The 13,243-nt window shown below is 36.2% G+C and overlaps 1 protein-coding gene across 2 annotated transcripts in view; it reads right to left on the bottom strand.

The window, feature by feature from the left end:
* The window catches only part of LOC127848116 (MLX-interacting protein-like), a 63,586-nt gene that overhangs the window by 4,754 nt on the left and 45,589 nt on the right, over window positions 1-13,243 (bottom strand). The window contains exons 14-18 of one of the 2 annotated variants that reach the window (XM_052380416.1): window positions 12,666-12,686; window positions 10,216-10,303; window positions 7,294-7,393; window positions 6,464-6,587; window positions 1,166-1,295 (exon numbers count right to left, since the gene is read on the bottom strand). In XM_052380416.1, the coding sequence (XP_052236376.1) occupies window positions 1,166-1,295; window positions 6,464-6,587; window positions 7,294-7,393; window positions 10,216-10,303; window positions 12,666-12,686 (463 nt within the window). The remainder of the gene's footprint in view (window positions 1-1,165; window positions 1,296-6,463; window positions 6,588-7,293; window positions 7,394-10,215; window positions 10,304-12,665; window positions 12,687-13,243) is intronic. The other variant, XM_052380422.1, reaches the window with a different exon arrangement.

Below are 13,243 nucleotides of genomic sequence, written 5' to 3'. Positions count from 1 at the left end.
GGCTTAATGCATGAGCGTAAAGTGTTGTCCCAGATTGGCACAGGCTTATCCGGGCTGACACTTTCCAACTTAATTGGATTTTCTTTTAGAAAAGACTCCCTTTGAAATTAAACTACCATACAAGAAGGTGTTGTCTCTGATGAGCCGAGCAGACTGCTAAGATTATACATTTCAATAATAATTTAAATGTAACAAGAGATGTGTTTGTCAGAAACACAATGCCCTCTATTGCGCTGCTTTGAATTAAAATTTTTTTTTGATTATATCCCTTTAAAAAATATTACTTCCCTTGTGAAAATGATCTGTACCTGCCAAATGATATAAAATAGAAATTAACTCCCTTTAAAGCTTGTTACTTCCCTTGGATTTTGTTTTTGACCTTTGACCTTGAAGGATGACCTTGACCTTTCACCACTCAAAAAGTGCAGCTCCACGAGATACACATGCATGCTAAATATCAAGTTGCTATCTTCAATATTGCAAAAGTAATGGCCAATGTTAACGTTTTCGGACGGACGCACAGACTGACAGACAGACAAACGGACTGACAGTTCAACTGCTGTATGCCACCCTATCAGGGACATAAAAACAGACTGGTGACTTTACATTGGACAATAGAACAACAGACATACCACAACAATACTGATTAAGAAGACTGGACACGCGTAAGAATTCTTTTTTACACCATACTCACACATGGACAAATTATAAGATCCCTTCATCCTTTGTCAATGACTGGGGCGTTAAAAGTACATGTCATCTTAACATCTGGGTTAATAGCTATTCACAGCTAATGTTTCTTTGTTACAAATGTACAGACTTAAAAAAAATTGATTTATCTTAATAATTAGCTATTTTTAAATGCGTATAGAGTTAAAACAAAGTAGAAAATAAATTTTGCCTGACCATCAGAAAATCTGGCTTAATGCAAGTAAACCCAGATTAGCCTGTGAAAATTGCAAAGGCTAATCCAAGAGGACACTTTCTGCCTAGAATGTATTTTCATTTTGAAAATACCTCCTAAAAACGTCGAAATTATATGAAAGCTACAAGTGTAATCCCCGATTAGCCCTTGTGGACTTCCCAGGCTAATCTGTGACGATGCTTGACACGCATGCATTAAGTCTGGTTTTCCTAGAGACCAGACATCAATTCATGGCCTTACTGGGTCTGAGAGAGGGCAATGAGCAGTGCTGGTCCAGCCAGGCCAGTACAGTTCTACAGAGCTCGTCTATGCTTGCGGTGGACACCATCGTGTTGTACCTCTCAAACAGCTTGTCTATTATCAGCGAAAACTGGCCAGATGTTAAGGATATTTCAGTTATGGCATTTACATACGATCCAATAGTCGTAATGAAACAGTTTTTCAATTCGACCATGTAAACCAATTGCTCCAAATATGGCTCCATATAAATGATTTTGCTTTAAAGTCATCATAACACACAATACAAGAGCTTGTCAGAGTTGTTAAAAAACAACATGTAAGAAATAAATCTTCTTCAAATTCAAATTCATCTAAAAAATATCATCATCATCTTTATCATCATATTATCATCATCATCATCATCATCATCAAATACAACATCTTAACTTGAATCATTTAAACAGTTATCATCTTCTAAATGAACCAACATCTAAAATGTTTTTTAACAATGTTGATTTATATTTTATAGGCTCAATTTATATACAGCTCACTGCATTAAGAGGATGTACTCCATGTTCAATTGACTTTCCCCTTGCAGCCATATTTTTTATAGAGAGAACCATTTTCAAACTCTGCTTAGATATCATAAATGCAATTGTTCAGAGAAAGTTTTTATAATGATCTGACCAACAATGTGAGCTGAACAATGTTAACAAGAAATCCGCGGTCAGAGATCGGAGACATATGCCCCCCAAACAGGGCTTTGAACTAGTAACCCCAATTTCAATAGGGGCCATCAACTGTCAAAGGCCAATGCATATGTGAAGTATGAAGCCAATCAGTCAATTCATTGACGAGCTATTTATCGGAAACAATTTTCACACTTATGGTGCCAGTGTCCTTGACCTTTGATCTAATGACCCCAATTTTAATAGGGTTATCAACGGTCCAAGACCAATGCACATGGGAAGTATCAAACCAATTGGTTGATTCGTTGACGAGTTATTGATCAGAATTTTGTTATCAACCTATTGTGACAGTGACCTTTACCTTTGACCTAGTGACCCAATTTCAAAAGAGGTAATCTACTGTCCAAGTCCAATCTACATGGGAAATATCAAGCCAATCGGTTAATTTCTTTACAAGTTATTGATTAGAAACAATTTTTACACTTATTGTGAAAGTGACCTTGACCTTTGACCTAGTGACTCCACTTTCATTAGGGGTCATCTACTGTCAAAGGCCAATTCAAATATGAAGTATCAAGCCAATCGGTCAATCATACCAAGCAGTATCATAATTTGCCCCCCCCCCCCCCCCCCCCCCCGTTACATGTCTGTGTTTTGCTGTCATATTTTGTCAATCGAATGCTCGGTTCTAAAACGCCATATCATTGGCCAACACAATCAGAACAACCAACCAGATGAAGCATTATAAAATTTAAATGGTGAACATGTGTAGATGAAACACCGAGTGCCATATAGCGAGAAAGTCAAATTTAATCGAATATTAAAGTTATTAGCCGAACAGGAGATTGGTTAGTTGTGTAATCACGTTGCTTTTACTGTCTTTTAACGAATCCAGTTGCATTTTGTCGGCAACTGCATGGGAACATGTGTGTTTTCGATGAAAAAGGTCACGTCCAGTGTTCCACAATCTTTCAGCAATAGGCATATATTGCATTTCATACCTTGTGTATATATAATACCTATACGAGGGTTATTTTTTCAATCTACGTATTTTTGTCAATATTCGTTGTTGAAAAGTCAACCCATACACAATAGGTGTACATTTAACAATTTGGAACCCACTGGGGTAAACTTGGGGGGGGGGGGGGCAAATTTATGATTCTGCTGCCTGTGGGTCAATTTGTTGAGAAGTTATTGATCGGAAACGATTTTCACACTTATTGTGGCCAATGCACATAGGAAGTATCAGGTCAATCGGTCAATTCGTTGGCAAGTTGTTATCGGAAACGAAATGGTCTACCATTGAAGGGGGGCATAACAAAGTGTAACAATAGCCATAAAAGGAAAACTGTCCCACCCCCTGGCGGTAATATTTTTTTAAAGGGAACAGAACCATTTATATGTTCCAAGCAAGTTTCATTAAGATATCATTAAAATGTGACATAAAGAGTTTACACACAAAGCTATTTCTGAGACCTCTTGACCTAGTTTTTGACCTCACATGACCCAGTTTGGAACTAAGCCAAGATATAACTTGGGATAAATCTTCTGACCAAGTCTCATGAATATTGAACAATTAATGTGGCCAGTAGAGTGTTCACAGGACAAATGTTCATGGCACAGGCAGACCAATAGACAAAAGGCGATCACAAAAGATCCACATCCTCAGGACAACTATAAACAAAAGACTGAGCACTGAGTATCAAATAATTTCTTCATGACTATGCAAATGCAAATCAAAACAAGAGGGCCATGATGGCCCTGTATCGCTCCACTGTTTTTTCTTTGCGAAAAAAACGTGCAATGCGCATGGGTTGAAATGTACTCAAGCATGTGACTTTCTCTTTCTATCCCTCGTCCCATTGGGGGTTTAAAGTTGGAAGGGTGAGCATTTTTATATATGGAAAAAATTACTTCCGTGTTAACTAAACAGACTTCAAAGCCCGGGAATTGTTGCAGAGGTCCTTTGCTTATAATGTAGGTACATTTATCTCTCCAAAAGATATTGTTGTTCTTTCTATTTCACATATTTTTAGATGCTGAAGATCAAATCTACGCATTTGATTTGAAACAGATTCTCAAGACCCATAGGAATCAAAATGCCTTAACCCTTTACCAAACGACACATTTTGGACTTTCCCAATTTGAAAGAGGTTGCAGACGTCAATTTAATTAAAATGGAATATGAAGGAAATGATCAGGTAGGGTAGAAATAATTGTGATTAAAGGAGAAATTGCTCATCAACCCACACATCCCTAAGACCAACAGGCCTGAGAATATTATGATAATCAAAAGATTATTTCTTTATATTTATAAATGTATTTAATTAAGTAATACATTTGACTTCTAAGATCAATTCATAACTTACATTAAGAAAATTATAAAATGGTCAGAAATATATATGGATTGTTGAGCATTGACAATCATAACCACAATTCATGAGTCAGGATTCACAAATGGAACAATGAATCATTAGTTATTAAAAACCAGCATATACGATAGTTAAGAACATTGCACTTCATTAATTTCAACACCTTCTCTTGGAAACAAAGTTTGAGTTTATCGTGCAGTATCATACATGTATATTGACTTCTCTTGAAAGAATTATGTTCATGGAATTTGTGTTTTTAAAATCAATAATATATTATTAAACTGGTTTAAACACTACAAAAAAGACATGAAATTAACATGTCATCCAAAATATTTTCTTCCGAATATATGGTCACTTTTGACATATTTAAATAAAACCCGACTTTTTTCAGTTTGTAAGAAAAACATTCATAACACATGTTCTTACTTCAATGCCTTTGTAAGCAGTCACCATCTAACCTTAAATGGCACTAAATGACAGGGTTTTATCTCATGTTTACAAGATGTTGATGTTGTTGTTGGTCACAGCCAAACGGCCGCAGTAATCTCCACTGGTAAACGTCATATGTTTTTTTAAAGTTTGCACACAATAGGCCTTATTTAAGCATATGCTCATTTTTGTGACCCCTGGGGCAAGGTCAATTTGTTCCCAGGGGAATAATTTGAACAAACTAAGTAGAGAACTATTATATGTCACTACCTACCTAATTTGGTAGAAATAGGCCCAATAGTTATGGACAAGAAGATTTTTATAGTTTGACCAAAATGGGCCCAATATAAGCATATGTTCAATTTTGTGACCCCTGGGGAACGGTCAAATTTGATCCCATGGGCTTAATTTGAACAAACTTGGTAGAGGACTATAAGATGTCATTACATACCAAATTTGGTAGCCCTATGCCATACGGTTATGGACAAGAAGATTTTTTAAGTTTGCACAAAAAAGGCCTTATATAAGCAAATTTTCGTTTTTTTGACCCCCTAGGGCAGGGTAAAATTTGACCCCAGGGGCATAATTTGAACAAACTTGGAAGAGGACTATAAGATGTCACTACATACCAAATTTGGTAGCCCTTGGCCCAATGGTTATGGAAGTAAAGATTTTTAAAGTTTTCACAGAATAGGCCTTATATAAGCAAATTTTCAATTTTTTAACCACCCTGGGCAGGGTCAAATTTGACCCCAGGGGCATAATTTGAACAAACATGGTAGAGGACTATAAGATGTCACTACATAGCAAATTTGGTAGCCCTAGGCCGAATGGTTATTGACAAGAAGATTTTTAAAGTTTGCACAAAATAGGCCTTATATAAGCAAATTTTCAATTTTTTTTTACCCCCCGGGGCAGGGTCAAATTTACCCCCAGGGGCATAATTTGAACAAACTTGCTAGAGGACAATTAGATGTCACTACATAGCAATTTTGGTAGCCCTAGGCCCAATGGTTATGGACAAGAAGATTTTTAAAGTTTGCACAAAATAGGCCTTATATAAGCAAATTTTCAATTTTTTGACCCCCCAGGGCAGGGTCAAATTTGACCCAAGAGGCATAATTTGAACAAATTTGAAAGAGGTTCACCACATGAACATTCCTGAGAAATTTCATCAGAATTGGAAAAGTAGTTTGGGAGAAAAAGATGTTTAAAGAAAAAGTTAACGCACTGACGCACACACAACTGACACAGGACCATGACATAAGCCCCCGCTGGCCTTTGGCCAGTGCAGCTAAAAATCTGTCCATATACAGAATTAAGTGTTAAACACAACGATTTGTTTGCCAAATTGGGAAAAATGTGCGCCAAAACCCCTGAAATTGGGAACATTTTGGTCGTGAAGTGTTCATATTGGGAAATTGGTGTTTTTTATTTTTTGCTCACAAAAACTTAACAATTGATCACATAGTGTTTTCAAGTTGTAAATATTATATTAACTTAGGTAAAAGCCATAGAGCTGCATAGGAAAACCTACTAAAAGTTGCATTTTACTTGTATAAATTGTTGTTGTTGTTTTTTAAACCTTCGATTATAAATCTTTGGGACAGACATTGGGAAATTTTTTGTTTTTTCCCCATTGGGAAGGTCCTGTTTTCCGATACTTTATACAGGCAGGTGAAAAAAATCGCTAAAACATATCTGAAGAATTATGCCAGTACAGCACATTTAATGCCTCTCAAGAAAAGGAGAGCTTTGTTTTCTAAGTTACCAATGTTAAAATTTGGGAAAAAAAATTGGCTCAGATATAAATAATATGAAAAGGATACAATCCAGAACTTCCAGTTATTCAGGGTGCGCTGCTTAACATAGTCTTCAAACATCTCCCTCATCTGGTCCGCCCGTTGCCGAGTAACTGGCACCCCAGTGGCAGGCAGCTGGGACTGACATTGGCTGCAATGAGCAACGTTTTCATGGTATAACTTGAACATGCGCCATGTTCAGGGAAAATTAGGCTGTGTTTTAAGTGTTGCGAAAGATTAGCCTGTGAAATCCACACAGGCTTATCAAGGACAACACTTTCTGCCTACATTAGACTTTTTGTGAAGAAGACAGTTTTTAAAAAATAAAATTCCATAAAAATGGAAAGTATCCTCCCTGATAAGCCTGAACACAGGCTAGCCTGGGACGATATTATACGTACATGCATTAAGCCCAGTTTTAACAGAACAAGTCTGTGCTAGGACTGACATTGGCTGCAATAAGCCAACTGTTCATATTATTATTTAATCTAGTAGTCTCAAATAATTATGCAACTGAACTAAATGGATGAGCTTTCCTCAGTAGTTAAGAACTTAATAGGGATGTGTTTTTTTTAGAACATATTAAAAATTTACAAGACCATGGCTGTCAAGTTTGATTTGATTGTATAGTCTGAGGTTAAACAATTTTATTATAACATCAAACACCTCAGAATGTTCCATGCATCCGAGTCTGTTTGCTGGAAAGAACTAGTTTTTTGTGCATTTTGTCAAATATTATGTAAGTTTATACTATACTGAGCATGCACCCTGGGGATCAAACTGTGGCATCTAACTGTTCAAGCTTGTGACAGAATATAAGTAATATCACATGAAAAGTTGAAGCAAAGTCATGCTACCTTATAGCCTGATTCAGTGCGCTGATCTCTGTTTTCAAGATGTCTGCCTCCTTCTGCATGTGACTGCGCTCTGCCTTCAACTTCTTGCAGTACTCAGCAGCTGAAAACCCATAAAGGCATGAATAATGCATGCATCAGATATTTCAGCATTAAACTTTATTTCTAATTCATATGAAGTGTTGTCCCTGTGAAATACTACAATAGTAATCAGGGAGGACACTTTCCGCCTATTAAGGATTTTCTCTAAGATGAGACTTCTATTAAATGAAAAATAAATACCATAACAGGGGAAAGTGTCAAAGCTAATTAGCCTGCGCACACATACAGGGGAAAGTGTCAAAGCTAATTAGCCTGCGCACACATACAGGGGAAAGTGTCAAAGCTAATTAGCCTGCGCACACGTTTAGGGGAAAGTGTCAAAGCTAATTAGCCTGAGCACACGTATTCCCAGAGCATGGCTCATATTATTTGTCGACTCAGTGTCTTGCTTTAAACATCGGACACTTGTTGCCTTTTTATACAATACTTTATCCTAGTATGAACAAACTTATTTTAGAAGCTCATGCTTATTTACACAATTCTGAAAATTGTTAAGAAATAGTGTTTGCTTGTTTGTATTTATAGATTGAGTGAACAGTTAAAAGCCCATTAACCCTCAAAATCATCGAAAATTTGGATTAATATTTCGAAAAACAAAGCTATTGTCAAGCAATATGGTCCCCTATGGGCTCCACCAACGTTGTCAGAAATTCCACCATTTTCAGAATTATTTTTTTGGTTACCATAGCAACCACAATTTTTGATGTAGGAATAAAATGAAATGACGTGCATAATGTCCATAAAGCCATCTATCCATGTTACAAGTTTCATGAAAAAATATTAAGAACTTTTAAAGTTATCGCAAGATCAAGAAAACCACCATTTTCAGCAGTATTTCTAGTCTATTTGTTGCCAAATCAACCAGAATTTTTGACGTAGGAACAAAATGAAATGACGTGCATAATGTCCATATTGCCATCTATCCATGTTCCAAGTTTCATGAAAAAATATTAAGAACTTTTAAAGTTATCGCAGGATCCAGAAAAGTGTGACAGACACACAGACGCACAGAGCGCAAACTATAGGTCCCCTCCGGTGAAACCGGTAGGGGACAATAAAATTAACACATAAAAAATGTTCCTTAAAGCAATAGCCAAAATTTAGACAATAGATGTGGTCTGGTAACATAGATTTACAAAATACAAAATGGTATTTTTTGTTTTTTGCGGGACAATATATTTAACACATGTTCTGAACCAAGTTAGTGTTCCTGTGTTGTATGAATAGATATTGAGTGAAATTAAATTGGAATATAATGTGCCACAAAAAAATAAAAACGCGCATTTTGCATCTCGTTAAATCTATGTTACCATGCCACATCTAGCAGTAAAATGTAGGCTATTGCTATAAGGAACACTTTTTATGGGTTAACTTTATTTTACATAATATTTTACGAATTATTCGTAAATTTTTAGTATTTATGTTACTTTAACCTACTGTCATTTGTCCTGGCTAATTTGGTTTACAAGTACAAAGAGCATAAACAACAGACCAACTTGAAAAAGTCATACGGGGGCAATTTCTAGAGAAATAATGTATTTTCCCTTCACAAAATCCTTCCAGTTACATGGCATTTGCAATACAGAGCTCTACCAACTGGGTCAGTAAGGACAACTAACAAAATGTAGATCCAATAAGTACTTTTACTAAACTATAAAGATTAAATCATATATGCTAGAGTGACAATAATCATGAATCACAAGCAGTTAACAACAAGAAACCGTCAGAGACAGGTGATGCTCCCCAAAGTTTTTTTGTCACAATATTGCACTATATATTCAGATAAAAGGAAACATCTTGAGGGGCATAACTTTGGACACAATAATACGATGGATGGTTTAGCAACTTAAAAATTTCAAAGGGCCATAATTCTCTAAATAAATCATCTAACCAGAACCCACATATAACATGCGCATCTCCACAAGGTTGTTAAGCTTCCCATAAAGCTTCATTGAATTCCAGTCAGTAGTTTGGGAGAAATAGCCCGGACAAGAATTCGCTACATGTACAGTTTATAGAAAATTTCAAAGGGCCATAACTCTGTGAAAAGTCATCTGACCATAACTAGCTGATAATATGCACATCTCCTGTTGGTAGTGAAGCTTCCCACAAAGTTTCATTGAATTCCCATAATAAGTTGCTGAGAAATAGCTTGGACAAGAATTGCACTATATGTACAATGGAAAATTTCAAAGGACCATAACTCTGTGAAAAATCAACCGACAAGAACCGGCTGATAATATGCACATCTCCTTTTGGTAGTGAAGCTTCCCATAAAGTTTCATTGAATTCCAGTCATTAGTTGCTGAGAAATAGCCCGGACAAGAATTGCACTATATGTACAGTAAATGGAAAATTTCAAAGAACCATAACTCTGTGAAAAATCATCCGACCAGAACCGGCGGATAATATGCACATCTCCTCTTGGAAGTGAAGCTTCCCATAAAGTTTCATTGAATTCCAGTCATTAATTGCTGAGAAATAGCCCGGACAAGAATTGCACTTAATGTACATTTAATGGAAAATTTCAAAGGGGCATAACTCTGTGAAAAATCATCCGACCAGAACCGGCTGATAATATGCACATCTCCTCTTGTTAGTGAAGCTTCCCATAAAGTTTCATTGAATTCCTGTCATTAGTTGCTGAGAGATAGACCAGACAAAAATTTTGCACGGACGGACGGACACACAGACACACGCACGGACAGACGAAGCGGCGACTATATGCTGCCCCCCAAAAATTTTGGGGGAGCATAAAAAGTGTAAATTAAAACAATGCCATCTTTCATGAAATAAAGGAAGACATATGATTAAGTCTCTTACTTTTCTGCAACATGGCTGCCTTGCTCACTTTTGCATTTGGACTCTGTCTCAGAGATGGAATGAGTGTGTGAAGAACATCAAAGCCAGACTGAAATTTAAGAAAAAATGTCGATAAAAGAAGTCAATCCAGAATCTGAAAATGAATAAAATTAGACTCATGTTGTTGCTGTCTTTTCAGTATTAAAATAAAGTTTAAACAAGATGTGTTTGAGAAACACAATGTCCCCCTATATGATGTTGACCTTGTAGGATGACCTTTACCTTGACCCTTCACCACTCAAAATGTGCAGCTCCTTGAGATACACACGCATTTCAAATATAAAATTGCTAGCTTCAATATTGCAGAAGTGACATACATGCGCAATTTTGACCCATATACTTGACCTTGAAGGATGACCTTGACCTTTCACCACTCAAAATGTGCAGCTCCATGAGATACACATGCATGCCAAATATCAAGTTGCTATCTTCAATATTGCAAAAGTATTCATAAAATGAGCGATTTTGGCCACCTATATTTGACCTCTGACCTTGAAGGATGACCTTGACCTTTCACCACTCAAAATGTGCAGCTTCATGAGATACACATGCATGCCAAATATGAAGTTGCTATCTTCAATATAGCAAAAGTTATTGCAAAATGTTAAAGTTGGCGCAAACAGACAGACAGACCAACCAACCAACCAACCAACAGACAGGGCAAAAACAATATGTCCCCCACTACTATAGTGGGGGACATAAAAACCTCAATCCTGACATTTATTACAGTCTTAAAAGGTACTCAACTTGGCTTTTAAAAAAGTCAGCAAATTCTGAGAAATAAATCATTCATTTAAAATTGATATTTACAAACAAAAGCACCGCATAGCGGGTGCCAACGCTCGGCTGTGGGTGCAGTTAAAATTTTTTTTTTTTTTAGAGGTCACAGTAACCTTGACCTAGTGACCCAAAAATGGGTGTGGCGTGTAGAACTCATCAAGGTGCAGCTACATATGAAGTTTGAAAGTTGTAGGTGGAAGAACTTTGATTTTAGAGCCAATGTTAAGGTTTTAGCATGATGTGGACGGTCTATACCACAAGCTTTGTAAGCAACTTTACATTAACAGTGATTGTATTTTCATCATTTTTACTTTTTTTTTAAAACTGTGTCCATGCGCCACATGGACACAGTTTCATTTCATGAGGATTTTTTTAAAAGTCAATAAACAATCCAGTTTTGCAGTAAAATTTATTTAAATGATGCTATTATATATGCAAGTATTTGTTTTAGTTATAATTTGTCAAACTTAATAAATACAACATATAAAACTGCATATTATGCACTTCTGAAAAATCACAATTTATTCCCAAATAGATGTCTTATTCCAACTTCACATAATACTGTGTTGAGTTGAAGAAATGGTTGTTACACCTGTTATGAAGACTGTTATGGCAGAGTGATGACTTATACAAGAAATGTTCAAGCTGTTTCATGGTCAGATTTAACTTTTGATCTTGAACTAAAATGTAAGGAGACGCATTTTACACACAACATGCTGGGTCCTGATGGTGGTCATTTGACTTTCAATCTGGACAAGTTGTGCTGATGCAATATTTTAAATTTGACCTCTTATTGTGACATTGACCTTTGTAGTTGGAAAACAGGTGCTACGCGTAACATGCCATCAATTATGGTTAATAATTGTGCCAAACATTTTTTTAATCCATCAATATATGGCAAAACTATGCCTGAGACAAAAACTGTCACGCAGCTGGACACAGACAGACATTGTGATTTGTAAGTACAGACTTTTACTAAACGGGTCATAAAAAGCCTGTTAATAGCACATGAACAACAATAACTATAGTAGTGATTTCTAAAATTTAAACAGTAATTAACTGCATTGAGTGGTTAAGGTTAGACACATGCCACAATCATTTCAAAGCAGCTATTCGATTGGCCTACAAACAAGAGTTATGATAGAAGTTATGAGCTTTTTTCGAAACCTAAACAAAGATTTCGAAACCTTAATGCGGACACCAAGTTCAAGGTCAAGATCACAGGGGTAAAAATTTGTGTGCGTATGGAAAGGCCTTGTCCATATACACATGCATGCCAAATATGAAATTGCTATCTGAAGCGACATAGAAGTTATGGGCATTTTTCGAAACCTAAACGCAAAGTATGACGGACGGACAGTCCGATCACTATATGCCCTCCTTTGGGGGCATAAAAAGGTAACCTGAACATGACCCTGATTTTCAATGGCTTCTGGTACAGGCAGGGCATATAGTGAAATCACATTGAATAATTGTTTGTATGGAACCGAACATACACAAAGATATTTAGTAATTCCCCCCTATAGGAAAGTCATGAAAGTGTGTGTAAATCAACAGTAATATCACACAGATCTAGCAACACATGCCACCCAGAAAAGACGTGGAAAACAAGCACAGAAATTAAAACATACCTTCTGTATTTGGCCAGGACTCTAAAATAAAGGAAACTTTACATCAATAATCTAATTTGCTTTCAAGAAGGTGTGATCTAATGTCCTTTAGATGCTGAACAATTGTCTATTGTATATATATAAGTGAATGTTTGTATTGTTGTATTGTATGTAATTGAGACTATAATAAAGAATAAATCGAAATCTAAGAAAGCTTTTCCACAGGTACATTAAAGGGGCCTTTTCACAGATTTTGGCATATTTTGAAGTTTGTCATAAAATGCTTTATATTGATAAATGTTAACATTGGATCTTAAAAGCTCCAGTAAAAAATCAAGAATAAAATTTAAAAAAGGAAAAAAAAGTAGCCAGTACCAGGGCTCGAACCAGTGACCCCCGGAGTCCTGGAGTTAGTCAGAAGTAAAAACGCATTAGCCCTCTCGGCTATTCTGCCGGGTATATACTGTTTAAGTATTTTATACCTTATATAAGCAATCTTTGTAGTTTCATAAATTTAAACGACAACAACAGAACTGTCAAAATTATTCAATCGTTTCGCGTTGCAACGCTTTATAATTTTTAGGTTTTCAAATCGTCAA

The sequence above is a fragment of the Dreissena polymorpha genome, chromosome 1 (genome assembly GCF_020536995.1).
Source record: "Dreissena polymorpha isolate Duluth1 chromosome 1, UMN_Dpol_1.0, whole genome shotgun sequence".
Lineage (NCBI taxonomy): Eukaryota > Metazoa > Mollusca > Bivalvia > Myida > Dreissenidae > Dreissena > Dreissena polymorpha.
Note: the sequence above shows the minus strand (reverse complement) of the source record. Positions and strands in the feature narration are given on the sequence as shown.